Genomic DNA, 22,040 nt, shown 5'->3' with positions numbered 1-22,040 from the left:
GAATATTGAGTGTTGAACATTAGTTATGATATTTAATCACTTTTCAGGGTCTCTCCCTTTTTCCCCCCAGCCCTGGAAATAGCATCATTGTCCTTAAAAATGAGAGCAAATCTGTGGATAAGCTACGTTTTCCGATTGCACTATAGCAAGATAAAGACTCTCTGGCCCTTACCTTTGACTGTTGGACACGGGTTAAATGCCTGATACAACTGCAACATCATAATGTTGCTTGGTGTAACCAACACAAGTATGGGGAGAGGGATCCATTTGCAGGCACTGGAGTGTACAAGTGTATTCTCCATTTTGTACAAGTTTGTGGTTTTTTCATCCATTTATTTTCTTCACACGCACACTCCGTGCAAATATCTATGTTCTCTAAAACTGTTAGGATGAACATATTCAGTCAAAAAAAAAAAAAAAGAGCTGGTACCTGTAGATTTCAGATACTTGCTTTCTTCTAGCATAGGGCTTCTTGGAAGGAAGCCGGCATTAGTTTGAAATTTCTTCTTCTAGAATTACTCACTAGCTCTTTTGTAAACCTAGACATTGGCCAGTCTGGTCAGTGGGAGCTGGCACCAGTTATTATTCTGCAGGGAAGCAAATTTAGGATTCACAGCAAAATGAACACCAACCTTCAGTCTGACAAAGAAATACTTTCTCCTCCATAGCCCCTTTGCTTGTCACTGGGGCTGTGGAAGGAGGCTGCACATGCGTGCAGGGTCTATGCACAATAATGGCCTTTCTTCTTGTAACAGAACCAGCGGGTCCCTGCTGACATGATCTTCCTGAGGACGTCGGAGAAGAATGGTAAACATCTGGAACCAATTGTCAAAATAGCCATTAACCTTTCACTGGTTGTTTAGAGAAAATTATCTTTTGGAAATGTGAAAGAAATAGATAATAGTAAAATTTTGGAGCGACCGGGAATTCAAAGGCTTTGATGGACTGCCAGTTTTCAGGATGTTACACTCTGGTTTTGTTTGCTAATCCAAGAATGTAGTTATTTGAACCCAGAGTAAATGAATGGGGTTGCAAAATGCTGTGCGTTATAGATGTAAATCATTTTACTTGCTGTTCAGGTTTGTTTTGTCAAGTGTGGGATAAGGAAATGCTTGATTGGAAGGTTTACAAAACATGACTAATAAGAATATTTCAAATGTCTTAAAGATACAGAGCAGAGTCTCACTATTTTGGACTAGTGGAAGGAAACGGATGTGTGATGCAAGAATATAATTCCTTGATTCTTACCTTATTAATAAGTACTACTTTAAATCAGATACCAAAAAAAGAAAGGTGTGCTAGGAACAAAACCATTTCAAGAGCTATAGGTGTACATAAGGGAGATCTAGGAAGAGCACTAACTGTTGTTGAAACTCCCCAGGGTCTTGCTTCCTCCGCACTGACCAGCTGGATGGCGAGACAGACTGGAAACTGCGGCTGCCAGTTACCTGTACTCAGAGATTGCCAACTGCTTCTGTAAGCTGCCTTTTTAAAAATACTCTAGTTGTTAAATATGCATGTCTGATTTTCCTGAAAAGTGTTCAGATGCTTCAGTTAATGGGCTGTTTCGAGAAGCGGGTTAATTTAGCATTGTTTTGCACAGGGCTCAGTGCATGTTCCAGGCTAGCTCTGGCAGCAAAGAGTGTCTGGTACTGAAACTAAGAGTAAAACAGCTCTTCCTGAGCTCCAGGCAAGATGTCAGGTAAGGTGAAGCTGGGTGTCTCGGTGCCACACAGCTGTCACTGCAAAGCTGCATGGACAGAAGGGCGCTGGGGCTGGCAGCTAGGGAGTGGCTTCGCAGCAGGAGGTGACTCATGGCAGGGTGCTCCTGTTTTCTTTTTACTTTCCAGAGACCATTGCAGTAACTTACTACAGGGTAGGTCTTACTGCGGCATAGGTACCCTTGTACTTCTCAAATTCCCACTTTCATTCACTGGAGCGCAGTATACTGAGACACAAGTCATCCAATTTCATGAAGTGGCTTCAGAAGTTAAACTTGCATTACTCTCTGCCATAAAAGGAGGGATTGTCACCATGGATGCTCCACTGTATGATCCAAAACAAGTGTATAACCTCCATCAGACATGCTGTTTCCTAACTAAACTACTCTCTAGCTAAAGTAATTTACCCTAGCTGACTACTCTCTAGCTAAGGAAGTTTGTGTCTTTAAAAAAAAAAAAAAAAAAGAAAAGAAAAAGGGGGAATCTGTGTACCTGTTTTATTGATGTTCCGTCTGTAAAAAGTGCAAGAAGTTTATTTTATACCAAGACTTTGAAGAGAAATGTTCTCTCCATGATGGAGTGAATAGTTCACAAGTGTAGGAGTCAGCAGTGGAAATTCTTTTCAGAATTGGCATGTCTCTTGTCACCGTAGAACTGTTCCCAGTGACACTAGCATCTCAAACTGAATACCTAGTGGTAGGATGTTCCTTGGTTGCCTTGGAAAACTAATCCAAATCTTTTTTTGATAAACAGTAGTAAGTGTTTTAGGCTAGCTTGATTACTCAGGCTGAAATTGCTTGTCTGGGGCACCAACAACTAAGTAGTTCCCAGGAGCCTTTGTTATTGTTTCAGTAAATATTCTCAGATAAGTACTTTTCAGTAAAGCTGGTATAACAGTTGTATTTTCTCTTAGCTGAACTCAAGTAAGGAGTATAATTTAATTATTATCTTAACTTGATTAAGTAACTCTTGCTCAAAGTATTTTGTTAGAAACATTGATACATTATTAAAATGTGGTTATCTAACTGCCTGCTAAAACATGTCTGTTTTTAGGACCTACTGCAAATCCGATCCTATGTATATGCAGAAGAGCCCAATATTGACATACATAATTTTGTGGGGACCTTCACAAGGGTAAGTCCTACTTAGATATGCTTGAAATAATGTATGTAGTGTTTTCTGTGCAAACCTGCTGAATCACAGGATGCCAGACTTTTTCAGGAGAAGTGGTGAAGTCTTGTCATTCCTTGTACCCTTTCTTTGTTTTTGTTTTTGCACCCTCCATAAAATACACGTAATAAATCTGACATAAAAATATGCTTATTGAAGCTTTGACTTGGAAACAACATAATAGACTGTTTGAGATTAGGGTTCTTACTCTTAAAGTATTAGGTCTGAACGTTTGGACTAAGATTGGTAGTTACATGTGCATGGTGTTCAGAATGAAATCTGGACCACCACAATCACTGCGGGATTAAAATTGTTTACTGGTGAAAAAGTAGAGGTTCTTGGATAGATCAGTCTTAATTGTGAGTCAATTGTTTTTTTGCCTTCAGTTGTTGCATGCAACCTGTGTGAACTTAGTTATATCTGCCCTCAGAGGGCAGTGGCTCAGACCCTCTGTGAAATATCACAGAATATGTGTCTTTTGACTTCTTGGGAAGATGTGCTGCCTATTTGGGGCAAAAGGTTGTGGTGATTTTTTTTTTTTTTTCCCTCTCTCCTTCCCTCCCCTCTCACTGGGATTATGAAAACATTAAGAAATACATCTAATACCCTTGGGAAATTTTCAGAGGGCAAAAGCTTTTGTAACAAATGGGAGACAGTTACAGCTTGTAGAAGTTGTTTGCTAGTATTTCAGTTCAAAATTGTAAGTTTTGCTCTTTTTATCTCTGAGGCATGGTTTAATCTGATCAATGGTGGTAGTATGGATTAGAAGTTTGGGTGGCTTATTTAGGCAGTTGTTGTATAAACCCTGGGCATATATTAATTTACTTGCTTATGCAAAAGTACGGTCCCGTAGAATTAATCTTTTGGTGCCTAAGAGGAATCAGATTTTCTTGAAACTGTTCTCTGGCATGCATCAGACAAGTTTCCAGGCATCACTGAGCAGTCCAAACTGGATCTCAGTGAGGTCTCACAGTAGAAGGCAAAATGCTATTAATCTGCGTGGACCAAGTGAGGAAAACATTTCCCTGTAGTCCCTGGTGAGCTTCTGACAAATCCCTCTCTCGTTTCTGATTCCCAGGGTCCTTCAGCAGGAACAGGTATCTTAATAGATTTATTTTTTTTCCACCCCTTCCTTTCTCCACTGAAATCAAGTGTTGGTTTTTAACCTAGCCAGAGATTTAACTGTGTTTCTGAAAATCCTCAATCTTATCTAGAAGCTCTCTACCAATTCCCCCAGCATTGCTCTGCAAACACCCGTGTGTAACTCTGTCATCCAATAGTCTTTTAAATTACTGACATGTTTTTTTATTTTTGTTGTAGGAGGACAGTGACCCTTCTGTGAATGAAAGTTTAAGCATAGAAAACACTCTATGGGCCAGCACAGTGATTGCATCAGGTAAGATGGAGGCATGTGTCAATTTTTTTTGAGGGAATATGTTAACAATTTTTAAAGGTCTTTTTGTAATGAAATAATCTCTGTCAGTTGGAGAAATTAGCAGTCAGAGTGAGGTTTCCCACTTGTCCTAACACCTCTGGGGAGCAAGACTGACATCTAATTGCCTCTTGGACATTCCTAGATGAGAAAGAATTGGAGTGGCCTTTGGGCACTTCTTTAGCATCTAGGACCAGAATAGCACTTAATTGCTCTCCGCATTGACATCCTAATCTGTAACAGAAATGGTGTCAAATAGATTCTGGTAACAGAAGCTAAGATGAAAGATTTCCAGGTAACTGCTTCCATTGAGTTTGTCTTAGTATTTTTAAAAAGAAAAAAATAAAATCTTTGACACGTTTTCGTTACGTATACAATAAGCTCGCAAGGCCTGAGATTAATCAATGCTCTCTTGTAGAGGTCTGTCAAAATAAAAGCCTTGCTCTTCTCCTGCCTAGCATGCCTGCAAGATTTACAGGACAGTAGCTGGAGGAGAGTGAAATTCTGTAATGCAGTGGTGGAATTGAAGCTGTTGAATGGAGGGACTTCAGAGTGCTGTATCAAGGTGTACATGGAATTAATAATAATGGGAAGGAACACGAACTTCAAAAGACTTTATGAAGCATTGAAAAGATTTTGATTTGCTCTTTTAAAAAAGCAGAATATAATAAATAGATTTTATTCCTGTATGTTTCCATCTACACCTGCTCAGACTCCTAGTTGAAACACATCTCAATATTGTCACAGGATGTGACCAAAGGGTCATAAAAATCTAGTTGGCCAAGTATTATTTAGTCAAGTAAATTATATTTAGGGATGAGTAATTGTTATGCAGTAGGTAACCTGCCTTCCTCCCTTCTGAGTGTAAAACTACTCAGATGTTTTGGGACTGGCAGTTTCACATACGGAACAGGCTGCTTAATGCGTGAGCCTCAGTCCATCCTGCTTTGGAACAAATACATGGGAAAAGAAAGCCACTTTCCTTGTGATTCTGACTTGTATGGCAATTTTCCCCGCAGCCCCCTTTCCCACAGGGGCTTTCTTACCTCTTGCGTGGGAGCTTTCGGGCTGATGCCACAGCTGAGCATAGCGCAGGTGTGTGCTGCCACAAGCAGTGCAGCTGATGGGAGGAAGATGCTGTCCTGCCCTGAGCAGGCTCACAGCCAGGCTACTGAGGGTGAAATCTAACCCTCCTTTCTGAGTATGAACAAAGTTATTTGTAGATAGATATCTTTGGGAGTTCAGCTAGTAAGAATAATGTTTGCAGATGTTCTTGTAATTTCATCTGGTTTGTACAATGAAGTCTGTTTTGGATAGCCATAAAATGATTAGAAACACTATTTATACACATACCAGCATGTCTTCAAGCTGTTTTCTAGCCCCGGTACTTTTTTTCCCCTTATTTTGACCGACTTGATCAATTTAAATTCAGTTTTGTTTTTCCTATGGCAATAATAAATAGCATGGTGGAGGTCATTTCTGTAAGGAAAACCTATTGGTTTGGAGAAAACGTGGATATCATTTTTCTTCTTCTGTAAGCAAAAGCTGTCAAGTCATAGTGATGCCATCTCACTAGGGCAGCTTTTGCTTGTAAGGTAAAGCAGAGCTATGTGACTTTCTCCATCTGCTGCTGTAGTAGGAGCGGGTCTGACTCTGCAGTTGATTTGGAGTAGCTGTGCCATCTGCTGATTTGAATTGTGATGATCTTACCACCTCCTGCCATCTGGCTCCAGTGACTTCTTGTTGTGCTGTTTTTTTTTTTTTTTTTTTTCCAAAGGAATGTTTCCCAGCATTTTTAGAAACCACCTCTTTTGAATTAATCTTATTTGATAATAATTCACTTGCAGCTTGTTAAAACTTCTGTCGCTAATGGGAGCAGGGGAATAGTGGAGTATAAAATGGCAATGTATTAGCAACAGAGCAACAGTGCTTTTTTTTTCCCAGTGTTGTTTTTATCCATTTTTATAGACCCCTAACATTTTCTAGTAGAAACTTTGACTTCAGCAATAGCAGCTTTAAAACTCTTGACATTAGCTAGCTTTTTCTTAATGGCTTTTTGCAAAGGCTTTAAAAGAAACCTGTAGAAAAACAGTGGTTTATGGTACTAAACTGTATTATATTTCTGCAGTAAGAAAAGAGAGCAAAAGAGAGCTCTTTAGAAACTGTGGAACATAGCATTAAAATACATAGATGGGCTCCCAGCAGCTCCATCTGTTGCAGTAAGGTGGGAGTTGGTATGATTTGCCTTTCTGCTATTAAACAAATACTTAATTTAAACTAAAACGTAGATTTTAAAATAAGGTAATTCTATCTATAAAAGCTGTTGGAAATAATTGGTTTTATTCTGATTGTGGCAGACTTCACCAATAAAGAACAACTACAGTCCAGAGCACTAATTTAGACGCACTTACAATGGAGGACCGCTATCTGAAGTAAGGCAAACTTAGCACACCTGAGTGAGGTTCAGAGTGGTGGGAGGAAACACAAGAAATCCTTCTTCCTCAGCAGCTTTTATTTATGCTGAGGAATAACAGCTTACATCAAAAGGGGTTAAGGAGAAGCCAAGAGAGCAAAACTCTTGATTTCTCTTTCCGTGCTCTTTAGCTGCTACAGTCTGTCCAACCCAGTTGGAACAAGTCCAATCATAAGGGCAGTGTGGTTGAAGACTTGCTGACTTCCAGTAGGATGTCTTCTGTTCAGCATCTGTTTTCATGGATTTTATATTTCAAGTGCTGGCCTTTCTACTCTGATTGTTATTGCATTAGAAATTAACCTGCTAAAAGTCCATTTCAACTGTAGAGCATGTGTATCCAACAAGCATTTTTCAGAGAAAACAAATGGAGATTGTTTTTCTTAGGCTGATGTATGTTTTGTTCAGGTACTGTTGTGGGAGTTGTCCTCTACACTGGAAGGGAACTGCGCAGTGTGATGAATACTTCAAACCCAAGAAGTAAGGTAGGGTAAGGGTAATAAGTAATAATTATCTTATAATAAAAAGGGGCAGAAATTTAACATTTAAAAAAATATATATATATATTTACAAATGCTATGCCTACACACTGTAGGAACAACATCCTACAAATGATTTATATCTTCCAACCTGTGATTTAAGATAGTTACCATTATCAGAGACCTATTTTATTTTTTTGATCCTAACTACAAGTATCTGCTCGCTTTTTGACAATGGTAACACTTTTATTTTCTGTGGCTATAATAAAATAGACCCAGATAGAATGGGAAGGTTTATTTTGCTGCATTCTTCATTATAGCAAAGTTAAGACAAGGTGTGGGTATGTTTATATAGTCTGCAGCTTTTGACAGCATGAGTCTTTCACACTTCCTCATGCACTCCTCAGCTTCCAAAGGATGGAACTCTTATTTAGTAAGCTGGAACAGTATCGTTTATAAATTTAAATATGTTTATAGTGTTTTATATGAAAAAAGTTAATGACTGTTGAGGGACAGCTCGTTGGATATAGCAGCTCGTTCTCTTTGTGAATATTAAATGGAGCTAACACCTGCATTAGTGTGATTGAAATGTCTCAATTTTATTTCTTTAGATTGGTCTCTTTGATTTGGAAGTGAACTGTCTTACCAAGATCCTGTTTGGGGCTCTTGTCGTGGTCTCACTTGTCATGGTGGCCCTTCAACATTTTGCTGGCCGTTGGTATCTTCAGATCATAAGATTTCTCCTTCTGTTCTCAAACATTATTCCTATTAGGTGAGTTGACTGCTAGTTCTCCCAGCAAGATACTGCTTCCTTTGCATCCTCCTCCACACTTCTAATGTGAACAGTCATGTACAGTCTTATGTGTTCCTCATTTGACAACTAAATAAATTTAGAAATAGAAATCAAATTACTGTTAAAAGTTGTTTTGTTGTTTCTGCTGAATTTGTTCAGTGTTTTAGCCTGTCTGTGCTTGCTAATTTAGGCTGCAGATTAGTCATTTAAGGCCCCTGTCTCTGTGTTCAGGCTGCCTGGTTACTCTGATAAGAGCAAAAGTAGAGGAGAGAGATTTATACAGCATGTAGTATAATAGGATTCAACTGCCTTTAAAAATGGGCTGAAATTTTAATATTTAATTGTGCTATATTAATAAGCAGATTGTTATTTTCAGTGTAGGTCAGGGATTCGTTTCAGTTCCACTTTTAACCTGCTGTCTGCTTATCAATCACACTGTCCTTATGTGTCTGTGTCCATCATCCTCTCAAATTATATCCGTTCTCAATGTAATTTTGTCATATATCCTTTTGAGTCACAGTACCACTGCAGCAGTGCACAGTTCTCCCCATCTGCCATTCAACCACTCATTTTGAATATACTTCTCCCTAAATTCCCTCTTTGGCTGCTCAAACTCAGTATGGAAGGCCTGTCCTTCTATTGCATTGTCGCAATTCACAGTGATTTTTTCCAAAGTTTTAATGCAGATACACTTCCTTTTTCTTTTTCCCATTCCTCCTGCATAGTTTGCGTGTGAATCTGGACATGGGGAAAATTGTCTATAGCTGGGTGATCCGCAGAGATTCCAAAATCCCTGGGACTGTGGTTCGATCCAGCACTATACCTGAGCAGCTGGGGAGGATATCCTATTTGCTCACAGACAAAACAGGTATGTGTGTAGAAAATACAGTTTTGAGTCGTGGTATGTTGTTCTTTTTTGTTGTGTTTTTGACTAGCCACTGATCATAATGTAGGATTTCTTTGGGCTGGGAGAAATATGCACTTTCTGCCACTTTGACAATATGATTTCATCATTTTAAAGTATTTTTTTTTGGATTTTTTGTTGTTGTTCTGAACACGTCGTAAATAAGAGAGGACAGGAGTACTATGCTACTTTAAAGAATGCTTCAAGTGTGATATTAAACCAAAAGTAGAGGTTAGACTTAAAATCAAAAGCAACTTTTAGAGTTAATTTTAAAGCTGGATGAAGATAACTTACACGTTTGGGCAGAAACATACCATCAGTCTGCCTTTTGCTATCCTCACTTTTTACAGTTGAGTTGATTACAAAGGACTAATCTGTAAACAAAAGCTTTGTCTGACATAAACTCCTGGTTCTGTTGAAGGTGTTCCCAGAAATTTTCTTTGGTTCCAGCAGGACCAGAGCTACACCTGCTGCTCTTTCTGGCATCAACTTTTGGGTGAATGATCTTATCATAGAATCATAGAATATCCTGAGTTGGAAGGGACCCATAAGGATCATCCAGTCCAACTCCTGGCACTGCACAGGTCTGCCCAAAAGTTTAGACCATGTGACTGAGTGCACAGTCCAATCTCTTCTTAAATTCAGACAGGCTTGGTGCAGTGACTACTTCACTGGGGAGCCTGTTCCAGTGTGCAACCACCCTCTCGGTGAAGAACCTCTTCCTGATGTCCAGCCTAAACTTCCCCTGCCTCAGCTTCACACTGTTCCCACGGGTCCTGTCACTGGTGATAACAGAGAATAGGTCACCTGCCTCTCCACTCCCTCTCGCAAGGGATCTCATTCTTTCTTACTGGCACAGTGATGTGTGCCACAGCTTCCCAGGAGATTCTGCCCTGAGTTTTTTTAACACTGTCACCTTTGGCCTCAGCCTCTGCTGAGAGCCTTGTGCAGTGACTGATTGAGCTTCTGGACCAGTTTCTCTTGGAGCTGGGATACAGCAAGGACAAGAACATGCCCTGGGGGATAGACGTGTTGGTTCATGTTCCATGTTGGTGCTGCTTCTGTTACAGGAACTCTTACACAGAATGAGATGGTCTTCAAGAGACTTCATCTGGGCACAGTGGCTTACGGCCTGGACTCCATGGATGAAGTGCAGAGCCACATATTCAGCATATACACGCAGGTAGAATTAAATTGGGTTTCTTAACTCTTTGTTAAAGTTTTCTAGATCACTGGGCTAATGGTCAATTAATGTCAGGGATCTGCCTATTAAATATTATTTATTAAAATAAAATTATTTATATATATATTAATATATAATATATATTATATATTATATATAATATAATAATATAATATATAATATTATATTATATTTTATTTTATTTTTATTATATATTTATATATATTTATTTTATTTTATTATATTTTTATATTTTTATATATTATTATATTATATATTAATATTAAAATTATTTATTAAATATTAAATATTATTTTTTAATGGTATATGATGTGTAGTGGATTAAATTGCTGTTTGAAATGCTGTGTACTGGGGAAGTAATAAAGGAAGAGGAGCCATCGGTATTCAATAAGCAGTAACGGAGAACAGTGGGCCATTGCTGCTGCTCTAGGCCTGGTGGTTAAAAAAGAAAATGGTGAAAGTGGGATTATTTCAACAGTGCACCAGTGCCTTCTGAAAGTCTCATGTGGCACATAACTGATGTGTGCTTTGAAAAATATCTATAGCTAAAGAAGGTGGCAAAGTCAAGATATAAAGTATAGAACAGGAAAATCGTGGTTTGGAAATCTTTCCCTTGCATTCCTCTTTCAGTGTAACTGGATGAGTGAGCATCCAAAAAGTCTTCATCTTTGGATGAAATTCTAAGAATAACTTCTTAGAATTTATTTGTTTTATCTGATAACCAGGTGGTGCCATGAGATCTGTCTGGATCAGCAAACTGTATTTCCTTAGCATATTACAGTGGACATTTATCAGCTGAAATTTCATATAGATGCATGACGTTCTTTCTTATAGCAAGAGATGAACTTTTACTTGAAAATACTGTAATATTGGGGGCTGGGGAGGGATCAGCTGTCTACAGCTGATGTTCCAGCCACCCCTCTGAGCAGTACTTATAAAAAGATTTAAGAATTGTCACTAATAACGTAATCATGGAAGCATTATTTTCCATTTTCTGCTAATGACTGTTTTCTCAACTGTAGTTAGAAATAACTTTTTTTGTGACTTAATGACAGTTGAATTTTTTTTGTAAAATGTGATTCAACAGAAGCAATCTGCGGAGGTTAGTGATGGGTTACTAGTCCTGCATTGTGTCAAGCCTTTTCATGTCTCAATAGTTGTGGTATTGCTTCGTTCCTACAGAAACCACAGAAGTGGTTTTCAAGGTACCTGTGCTTTTCCTTGAGCATGAACACCCCGTTTAGTGAACTGGATTTTTCGTGTCACGTTGTTCTTGTTTTGTTCTAGAGATTTTAGACTCAAGTGCATTGTCTGTAACCCAACAAACTGAAACATGAAGCCAACATTCTTGCCTGGAAAAAGGCACTACCATAAATAGGATTTTTATTTTTTGATTTTATTCATGGTGGTAAAGATACACAGCATTTTTCCTTGACCTCAGTAATCTGTCTGGTGGCCTAGCTTTTTTTCTGGGCAGACTGTCAGGCTACCGTATCCTTTTAACCAAGTATATTATGATTGCTAAATACTTGGTATTTTGAGTAATTATCTTTTTCACTGACATGTGTCTCAGGTAGCTTTAACTCCTGTAGTCATCTCTCTCTTTCCCTCCTCTGCTTTCACAGCCCTTAATAGCATCTGCTTCTTCTTTTGCTGTTGAGACTCTTAAATGACTGAACTGTACATTTTTTGCTAAATACAAAACAACAACAACAAAAAACTAACAAAAAAAACAGACTTCAATTTATTTGCCATCATTTTGTACTCAATCTCCAGAGAAGACTACTGGTTAATTATTTGCCAAACTATTCAATATTTGTTAAGAATGTTGTGATGACTGTGAGTCGTCCAGTATGTGAATAGTTGTACATCAATCTAAATGTACTTGAGCTGAGGGTTTGCTATTGTTTGGTTTGTTTTGCCTGTTGCAACAGCGCTGATGCGCTGCAACAGTAAATTTGAAAATCTTGTGTGTCCTAATCACTAGAATGTGGAAAGTAGCACATGGAATTACACTGGTAAAGGACGTGTCTCATAAAACGTTTATCATTACAAAGTCAGATTTCTTATAATGAGAAGCATTTGCAGGCAATGATTCATTTTGAACTGTAGTTCTTATTCTGTGCTCTTATTTTTACCACGTTGTGGCCTTTGACCTGGAAGCGAAACTTTTGTCCTCTTGACACTAAAGGTTAACAGACCAGGAAACTAGATCACTGTGTGTCCCCTCTTCAACCAGGATAATTTAGTAATTGTGCAATTATCTGAAGAGTCCCATTCTGATACTAAAAATAGTATTAAAAATTAAATGAATGTAATTAAGATTTTCTAGGTCCATACAAGTCATCTGTTTTCTGTTTTCAGCAATTATATGCTCTTGCGCATGAAACCCAGCTGAGGCTAAACTTTCAGAGCCATTGGTCTTTTGTGGAGCAAAAAGTGGTTTCACCAAGTCCTCTGACTTTGGTCTTGCATCCACTGGTGTTTGGTAGATCTGTAACAGAGGGCCCTTTACTCCATGTACCATTCTAAAAATTTAGGTGAATTTTTTGTGGACACCTTCCTCCACCACTAATTGTGATACATAAATTGAATTAGTGTATTCCTGGTCAGAGTTAGAGGACAGTGAGCACGTCTCATTCCAAGGGACATGAGAGTCTGCAAAACTACTATAGTACATATATACTCTTCACTGAAGTAAAGTTGCAGTTTGAATCTTTTTCTCTCCAATAAGACTCTATTCCTTTTTTTTTTTTTGTAAGCAATCTCAGGACCCACCTGCTGTGAAAGGCCTTACCTTAGCCACCAAGGTGCGTAAAACCATGAGCAGCCGAGTGCACGAGGCTGTGAAGGCAATTGCACTGTGCCACAACGTGACGCCGGTGTACGAGTCCAATGGGGTGACAGACCAGGCTGAAGCTGAAAGACACTACGAGGACTCCTGCAGGGTGTACCAGGCCTCTAGTCCTGATGAGGTCAGTTTGCGGAGTTTGGTTTGTGTTTCTGCACTCGTGATTTGTCCAGGATGTATTTTGTAGGTCAGTATTTTAAGTTCCGCTGACGACATTTAGCAAATTATAGGCAATGGTGTCTTGGGAACTTGTGGAAGGTGGTTGGAGCACTCTCATCAGCCAGCTTGTCCCTCGTTGGCAACGTGTTCAAACTTCTAGACGGAGTTCAAAGTTGGAAGTCTTGCTGGGTCTCATGTCTTACCCAGGAGGCATCCCTTGCTGCGCAGATGGGACAGATCTGGAGCCTGAGTTAGCTCTGCAGGATAACCAAAGTGAACCAGAGTTGGTCTTGAAGCAAATCTGTGCTGTACCATTTCTCCACCAGCACCTAGTCCAGCCAGGTCTACGTGTAGTGGTACAGCAGAGGGGAAATTTGCAGTTCTCCAGAGGATTGATGGAGACTCCTACTGGGCACTCTACAGAGCAGATTGAGTACATAACTGATGATATAGTGCTCACCGCTATGCTCTGCAATATTTGAAAAATTAGTGCTAGCGTATGATTACTGTGACGCATCTTCTTGAGTGCAACTATGCTAAAACAATTTATCTGTTAACTTGTATAACTACATTTGGTTTATGCCATTGAAAGACTGGAGTTTTAAACTTTCCATAAGAATCCTACTGAGATCGTATCAGCCATTGGACTACATTTGGAGGATTCTTCCATGTATTGCCTGCCCCAGATAAAACAAAATTCCCTCTGGTAATAAACTTCTCACCTTTGACATCAGAAGAGAAACTAGCTTTCCTTATAGCTAAAGACGAGAAATTGTTTGCATAGAAATCAACATATAGGTAAAAATTCTCAAATAGACGGGTTTCTGAGATTGTTGTGTGTGTATTATTGAAAGATTGGCATACAGAGCTAGGCTCCCCATTTTGTGCCATTCAAAACATTCCTTATAGCGTTCTTCTTCCCAAGCATGCAATTCATTCATTTCATGTAATGTGGTTTTGTCTGTATTATACAAAAGCTGCATCTTTGTTTTTTCCCCCCACTCCGTTGGTATGTCTACAGTGACAACAAATGCTTACCCCTCCCTGGCTTTGAGCTGGTGAGCAGATCCCACACCATGACCAAAGTCTTGTGTTTTGCTTACCTGCTTTTCTCCTCTAATGTGTTGCTCTCCCCCATGAAGGCAGCTTTACAGAAAGCAACTGCCTTTGGATTGAAATGAGATCTGAATGATTTCCAGATGGTAATTTTTGTGATCTGTATTTAAGTTTTTTCTTTCCTTTTTTTCCCCCAAAGCACTTACTGGCTATTTTTGCACATCCTCTGTTTATTTACATGTATGCTGTGGTATATAGTGAAGTCAGTGATTTTTCTTTTCCTTTTTTGCTTTGTATTATTCTGTCTTTAAAATATTTATGCAGCAATTTGTCTCAAATACCTAAGGGATTATTGTTTGTTTGTTTATTTCACTATAGCATGATAACTAATCCTTCCAACATTATTGTTTAAATTCTTTTTTCTTTCTTGTGGTGTCTTAAGTAGAGAATTACAGTGAGTTCAGAAATCAGATATGCTTTGCTGCATTGAGGAAATCTCATCTGTAGGTCTTAGATATACAAATATTGTTTAGACGTGCTCTGTGTATGTCATACTAGATGGTACAATATGCAGGATCAGCACAAGTCAAGTCCTAGAGAAGAGAGCGATGCTGTTAAATAACATTCCCTGTAGGGGAATGGTTTTGGACTCCTGTTAAAGCCAGCCTTTGAAATTCTATATCAATAAAATATTACCATGGCAGGGAAGGTCAGTTTATGAAATGAGTACAAAAACTTGTATTCTCTTTACTTTAACAGCACGGGTAATTTCTACCAGTTGGCATAGGATTCATTTCCTGTAACAGAAAGCAGGATTTCCTAAATTTGTTTCCTGTGCACACTGCTATTTAGAAGACTTGAAGTATCTTTATTCAGATATCAGTTACAGCCTTGGGGCTCTGCAAGCGTGTCAGTTGTAGCCATACAGTAACTAACAGGGGAAATGAAATAGATATAATCTGATCAGAGATAAGAGTGCCTGGGATTCCTGGGCAAACAGTCTTTAACCCTGACAGCCCACCACAGCTGCCAGGACATGAAAGGGTGCTCCGATCAATGGGTTTCTGCCTGTTGTCTGTGTGCCTAGGCAACCCTAAATGGGACATTTGTAGAGCAACTCATAGCACAGAAGGATCAATTTGTCCCTTTGGAATTAAATTTATTAGTCGATATCCACTTCAGTGGTGGCTTGGGTAATTTAATTGTCAGAAAGAGCAAAGTTGAGGGGATGGTACAGCGGGCTCCTGTAGCTGCTCTGTAATGCATGGATCTTTGTCTGACTTGGCCAGGACAGAGCTACAAACTCCCAGCGTGCTCTCAGGAACCTTGCTGACTTCTCATCAGTCAGCATGGGCTCATGAAAAGGTGTATGAGTGTTTTCCATCCTGGTTAAAGCTGCCAACGTATCTTTGCATCTTCCATGTTTTGCATCTTTTTGCTGTGATCAGGAAACCCTCCAGTTACTGATTCATGGGGTGTGGAGTAAAGTTCTTCTGTGCCATGCTGCTCTGGGAGCGCATTGCCTGGCCAGGTGCCCTGGCCCTGCAGGAGAACTGGTGGCTTGTTGTCCTTGGTGTCATCCCCCGGTGTTCAGGGCCGATCACATTGTGCTTTGTGGTGAATGGGGATGGTAATTTCAGTGCTTGTAGTGGCTCTGATGGGAACACTTCAAAATGATATCACTTTTCCTCTCTGGTAATTCATGAAGCACTGCAGAGGCTGGGAGGTGGCAAGTTAAAAGGGGTCAGCCCCACTTCCCCGTGCTGAATGGGCTTCACCTGGAGGGCCATTAAGGGCTGAAAGAAGTAGAGCTCCTGGGCCCAGCAGCAAGGGAGAGGGGGGATTTCCTTCATTATTCTTCCCCTTCTGCTGACATGCCTTTTTGTGGTCTCAGGGCCATCCAAAATGAGTGGCGGCGCACAATGAAATGCAGTCAGTTGTGGTATGACGTGTGCAGCATAGCAGGTATCCTCCGCTGCTCTTCCAGTTGCTACTGTGTGCCAGGCTTTTCTTTCAGGAGGTTTGAATGCTTCCTGACATAAAATTGAAATGAGATGCTGGCAGGGAAGGAGGGATCTGTGAAAGAAAGTAGCAATGGAGATGCTTTAACAGCCTGAGGTAGGAGCAGAGCTTTACGTCTTCAGACATTTGCAGCTCACCAACATGGGCAGATGAACATCTAGTGCTATGTACACCAAGCAAGTCTTTGTAACATCACACTGTGAAAAATTCTCAATCATTATTAACCAGAGTATTAGAAACCTGAGCTCAATCTCTGCTCTGGGAAGTAGTTAGGAGGATTATCCAACTGCATACTTTAATGCACTAAGGATGTCTTGAAGAAACTTTTGAAAAAGAATCTTGAAAGATCCTTTGATTTGTTGTAACCTTTGTGAATAAGCCTGCAAAAACTTGCTAATATTAAAACAAATATTGATTTAAAGGCCTTTAAAGACAAAGCCAACTCAGCTATTTTTTTTTATCTGATGATTTAAGACTACCTTAAGAAAGAAAATGATTTATTTTAGGTTGTTTTTTAAACCTAATTGTGGATGAAAGGGAGCCGAGATCATAAAAGATTGCCTGATTAGACCAATTGTATCAACTTCCCTAGTAAAACCTTGACTCAATGCAAGTATTTATAGATTTCATTTCTATCTGTATCTAGTGTATGTGATTTCCCAAAATAAATCCCACTGTTACGTAAGGTATTTGTGGTAATAGGCAGTAAAAGCAGAACCTGAAATGCCCAAGGAGTAATTAACCTTCAAGTCAGCAGCAACCATGTGCCCCGCATTCTCACACTGCTGAGAATGTCACTGTAAAATACTTCTAGCATTTTGTATTTGTTTGGGGAAAGTATCCCTTGATCCCTCCTGGAGGCACGTGATATATGGGCTTATGTCAGCTGCTGCTCCCATCCGTTACTGCCAGGACAGCTTCTAGAGCTAAATGCCTGTATCTCAGCAGGATCATTCCTAGATGGCTATGTCAGCTGAGGTGGGGAGACGGGGGCAGCGCTGGGGGAGCAAAATGAAGTCTTTGGTCTTCTGTTGTGACTTGGTTGTAATTTAGTGAATGCTTGTAAGGAAATCAGTGTTGCAGGTCCTCAAATACTGAAAGCGGCAGTCAAAATGATAGTTGTATAAGCTCAATTAAACGAGTACTTCTGTGTGTTGAAAAATCTATTATTATTATTATTATTTGTTTGTTTTAATGTGTGGGGCGAAGGAGCTCTGCTAAGAAGCACCTGCGAGCCAGCCTTCAGCTGCTTTGCTGCTCAGTACAGAGATTGCAAATTGCTGATGAACTGTTTTTACCAGAGTACAACACAGCTCATTTTCCTGTGTTTTTTAACATGAATTTTTAATGATCTCTATGTTAGCGTTTCAGATTTTGATATTGTAAATCCAGGGTGAAAGCATCATTTTGAGTTCTTGATTTCATAAACAGCAAGCTGTGAAACAGCACATTCAAAAAGTTAGGTTTTTGTGAACAGATTTTCCTAATGTGCCCCTACAGAGGTTTGGGTGCCCTAGAGCTGGGCAGAGGGTACCGGTGCCTCCATTTGCTGAATGTTTTCCTTCTGGACGCTGCAGCCAGAGGCAGGGAGCTGGCAGCTGCCTCCTGCTAAGGGCCTAGGAAGGCTTTGCAGCTGACTCAGGTGCTGGCCTGCCCAAACCACAAAATTACTCTTAGTAAATGCTCAATGTCAGGAAAAGCCCATTATATTGAGCCGTATCAGAGCACCTGTGTAAAAAATGTATCATTAACATTAGGTGGAGATCTCAGCATTCTGATCCACAGCCCACCAGTTTTTCTGGAAAGCTTGGGCTCCACTTATGTGCCAGACCCAGAACCATGGTTAGGGTGCTAGGCCCGGACAGGCATTTCCTTTTTTGCCTCGGTGAATGGGAACGGTTTTAATTCATGATACAGCATAAGTTTCAGAGCAGATTACAACCTGCTGGGCCTTTCCTCTCAGGTGGCCCTGGTGCAGTGGACCGAGAGCGTGGGCTTAACGCTGGTGGGCAGAGACCAGTCCTCCATGCAGCTGAGGACACCAGGCGGCCACATCCTGAACTTCACCATCCTCCAGATCTTCCCCTTCACTTACGAGAGCAAGCGCATGGGGATAATCGTCCGGGTAAGTGGCTTCAGTTCACACTTCTGTCTTTGTGATTCTCCTGCGAATGTAACGTGGAAGGTACAAAGCATTTGCTCTCAGGAGTGGTGTTCCTCCTCAGGCTATAAACTGGTTCTGTGTTTTGAGCTAATAGCATCTTGCTGCTGGGTTAGTTTGGTGATGTATGCTTTTACTTCATCTTCAATTTATTGAACTTTAGTCCCTCATTTAAAATGACAGCAAAAGGGAAGAGTGAGCTGACGCTTCAGGCACTGTGTGCATGTGTCCTCCACGGCTCCATCTGCCTCTGGCTTCTCCTTCCTGCTCATGTTTTTAATTTCTATCATGGATTTCAGCTGTGGGTCCAGCTTGTGCTTGGTCTCCGCAGCAGTTGTGGTGGTACAACAGGGGGAGATAAAGACAGCAGCAACTGGGAAGGAGTGGGGCATTGTGGACTGATGCCACAGCAAACAACTTCAGCAGATTGGTAGTAGTAGTGTGGTGCTGCCCTGATCTCTGCCAGGCACTGAAACTCTGTCAGATGCTGTGGAAGTACAAGACTGCTGGAGAGGGCACTTGCTGTAGAGGCAGGGAATGGTGGAGGTCTTTCTGAGCTGTTTAACATCTCAAAGCCATGCTGAGAATGTTGTATCATGAGCAGAGTTTGAAAATAGCTCATTTAAGGTAAAAGGGTACATCTGTGCATGCAGGTAATTTTATCAGCAGGGGCAGGCACTGCACAGGCTAAATATGTGCTCAGCTGAAATTGTGCACGTACCTTTGTGATTCTGTCTGCAAATGCAATAGAAGATCACACTTCCAGAAGTTAATTACCTTGAAAAAGAAAGAATAAGAAAGCATGGATGTTCTAAAAACAGTAGAAATGAGTTTTCACCATTATCATCATTAGTTTTCCAGATACTGCTAGGGAATCGATGTTAGAAAAATAAATCAACCCAGCTGAAGCAAGGCACTTCCATTTTCCTGCAAAGCAAACAAGGTGAAGCAGTTTGAATATTTCTTTTGGAGATAATTAAAACATTGCTGTTATTTTTTACTGAAAGTACAGACATATAATTGGTACCAGGAATTTAAAACATGAATAGGAAACCTATAATCCAGGGCAAGATATGATTTACTGTATCATTGCATAGGATCTACAGCCTTGTTATTTAGGGTGGGGATAATGGGTAAGATTGATCCTTGCCTCCTTTTGCTTTGTGCTAAAACTAGGTTGCTGCATATTTATTTGGGGGTATCTGGAAAGAGGGTGTAAGATTATCTTCTGCCTTGTATATTTTAAGCTACAACAGTAGGTGGAATAGCCTTTGTTGTCCTTAGAAGCAGTTGGGACCAGTGTAGTGTACATGGGCCTCTTCTATAGCAGATTTATTTGGCCTGCTTCATTGGCTGATGTTTGGAGGCTTCACAAATCTGAACTTCTCTGGCTATCTGGCAGAGCACAGCCTCTGTCAGAAACAACATCATGAAGGAATAATGTCACGGAGAACTTCAAATGTCTCAGTAATAGGAATATTGGTGATAAAGATGGAACTGTAATATGTGCACACAACAGCTTTTGCAAACCCATGCATGACAATCTGTGTTTCATACAGATTGAAGTTCATTAAAGCTCATGCAAATGGCTGTATTTGCATTATTCCACCTGAGTATTTTGAACCTGGATCTCCTGTTACTCAAGGAACTGCTTTTAAATGCCGGATTGCAGGCCTTAGTACAGTGGCACAAATACGTATTTCAAGTTGTTCCAGGCTTTGGAATATTAAAATTTGCCTGAGGGCAGGAATGCTGGTTGAAATGGGCTGATAGGCTGAGCTTGTACAAAGTAATCAGTGTGTTAAATCTGTGAGTCCAGAGACCTGACTGTGTTTGAACATAGAGTCCCACAAATGTGTCCTGCTGCATGGGATATGATAGCTGCAGCAAGGGTGTACCTTTAAATACAGCAAGCATAATTTCTTCAGATGGATTATTTTTTTTATGGTGAAAGTGATGTGGAGCCTTCAGGCAACCTTTTTGAGTCCTAAAAGAAAAAGATGAGCAATAAAAGGTAGAGGAATAAACAACCTGTCCCCACCATTGCTTATGATAAGTACATTTTTTTGAGAAACTGTTTTATCAAAAGTTTAAGAAGTGGGCTAACCATCAGAACAAGAGAACGCTTCTTTTAAATTGTGTTTGTGTGCTCAACAGAGAAACAGATGCTCTGAAATTCTTTCTCATCTAACAAAAAGTAGAAAAGTAAGTAGAAAGATCTTTTTTCCCCCCTTTATGTATGATAAAATGACAAGATGCAAGGCAGTGATTTGAAGCTTGTGCCTTTTAAAACAACCATTAGCTACATTCCTCCCATTTAGGAAGAAAAAGTTTCCTATTGTGCATTTCTGTATTTAATGTAGTACTGCTGAAAAAAACAGCAAAACTCCCACTGGTGGTCAGTGGGAGCAATATCAGGCCCAGATCCTAAGTCTGTAAGACAGGTTTGTGTTGCTAATAAAAGCACTGCGTCCATCGTGCTTGTTAGCTAAGTGTATTTTGCAGCTGGTGAGCTGCTGCTAAGCCACTGTACAGCCTCCTATACACCCTTTACGGAGCCTGCTTTTGAGTAGCAGATGCTGGCTGGCTGCCTGCGTGCTACCTTAGCATGTTCCTGTATACTCCAAAATATTATCTTCGAGCAGGGTTTACATTTACATTAAAAAACAGTTTAAAAATCAGTAACTGTCAAATAAAATGTTCTTTTATTGAATGTGCATGTATGGAGGTGTAGGCAGTCATGTTGGTTTTGATACACAACTTGCAAAGGTGGTTAGTTACCTCTTCAGCAGATCTAAAATTGTACTACTTGTCCAAGGATCAGAAGAAAGGGAAGGGAAAATAGCATAAAGTGTCCAGAAGACAAGAGAAGCAGTGTGCAGGAGGGGAGAAGAGAGCAGCTGTAGAATGAAACCACACTCAGAAATGCAGTGAGTAGAATTAAAATGGTAATATTTTCTGCTCAGCCATACAGATATTGCCCATTCTTAGAAAATGCCATTTTTCCAGCTAGCAGGAGCCATTGCGATTGTCTTGCCAGCATAATCTGGGTATAGAATTTCAGCAAGTGATTCATGCATCAAGCTCAGCAATGCTGTTACCAAACTCTTTGGCAGGGACGCCCGTCTCCCCTGCTGGTCCAGTCCTCTCTGGCTCTCATAAAAAGATCTCCTTCAACACACAACTTTTAGTAAATAAAATAGTAGTTAATATTGAAAACAAGTAGCAGATGTTGCCTCATTTGGGATATTTTTGCAATATCTGCTAGTTATATGTGATCAAACTGTCATCTCTGTAGCTGATTATTTCAGTTCTAAGAAGTCCCGTTTTAACAAAGCACCCACTCTTTACAGTACTGTTTACTTACTTATCTTCTTGAAAAGAGGCCTGTTTGTTTGACCACAACATTTTCCATTCTTCTTTCTCTCTGCTTTTTTCCCCTTACCCATGTGGAATGGTCTTTGTTGCAAAGCGAAGATAGTGCTATTGTCATATCTGGAATTGAAAGAAGCCTTTGAACTGTGGCCAGAATCAGACCACGGTGGAAAAAGATGCCTCTCCAAAACAATATAACTGGCAAATCTTTGTGTAGATTTATAGTGTGATCTTACCATAATA

General features: G+C 40.0%; 1 protein-coding gene across 1 annotated transcript in view; it reads left to right on the top strand.

The window, feature by feature from the left end:
- Positions 1–22,040, top strand: part of ATP9A (ATPase phospholipid transporting 9A (putative)) — a 61,514-nt gene that overhangs the window by 19,732 nt on the left and 19,742 nt on the right. Inside the window, exons 6-15 of the mRNA XM_040575821.1 lie at positions 756–807; positions 1,382–1,476; positions 2,775–2,855; positions 4,212–4,287; positions 7,202–7,278; positions 7,884–8,044; positions 8,791–8,933; positions 10,040–10,152; positions 12,936–13,148; positions 18,225–18,386. Of these exons, the coding sequence (XP_040431755.1) occupies positions 756–807; positions 1,382–1,476; positions 2,775–2,855; positions 4,212–4,287; positions 7,202–7,278; positions 7,884–8,044; positions 8,791–8,933; positions 10,040–10,152; positions 12,936–13,148; positions 18,225–18,386 (1,173 nt within the window). The remainder of the gene's footprint in view (positions 1–755; positions 808–1,381; positions 1,477–2,774; positions 2,856–4,211; positions 4,288–7,201; positions 7,279–7,883; positions 8,045–8,790; positions 8,934–10,039; positions 10,153–12,935; positions 13,149–18,224; positions 18,387–22,040) is intronic.

Source organism: Cygnus olor, chromosome 16 (genome assembly GCF_009769625.2).
Source record: "Cygnus olor isolate bCygOlo1 chromosome 16, bCygOlo1.pri.v2, whole genome shotgun sequence".
In the NCBI taxonomy this organism is placed as follows: Eukaryota; Metazoa; Chordata; class Aves; order Anseriformes; family Anatidae; genus Cygnus; species Cygnus olor.
Note: the sequence above shows the minus strand (reverse complement) of the source record. Positions and strands in the feature narration are given on the sequence as shown.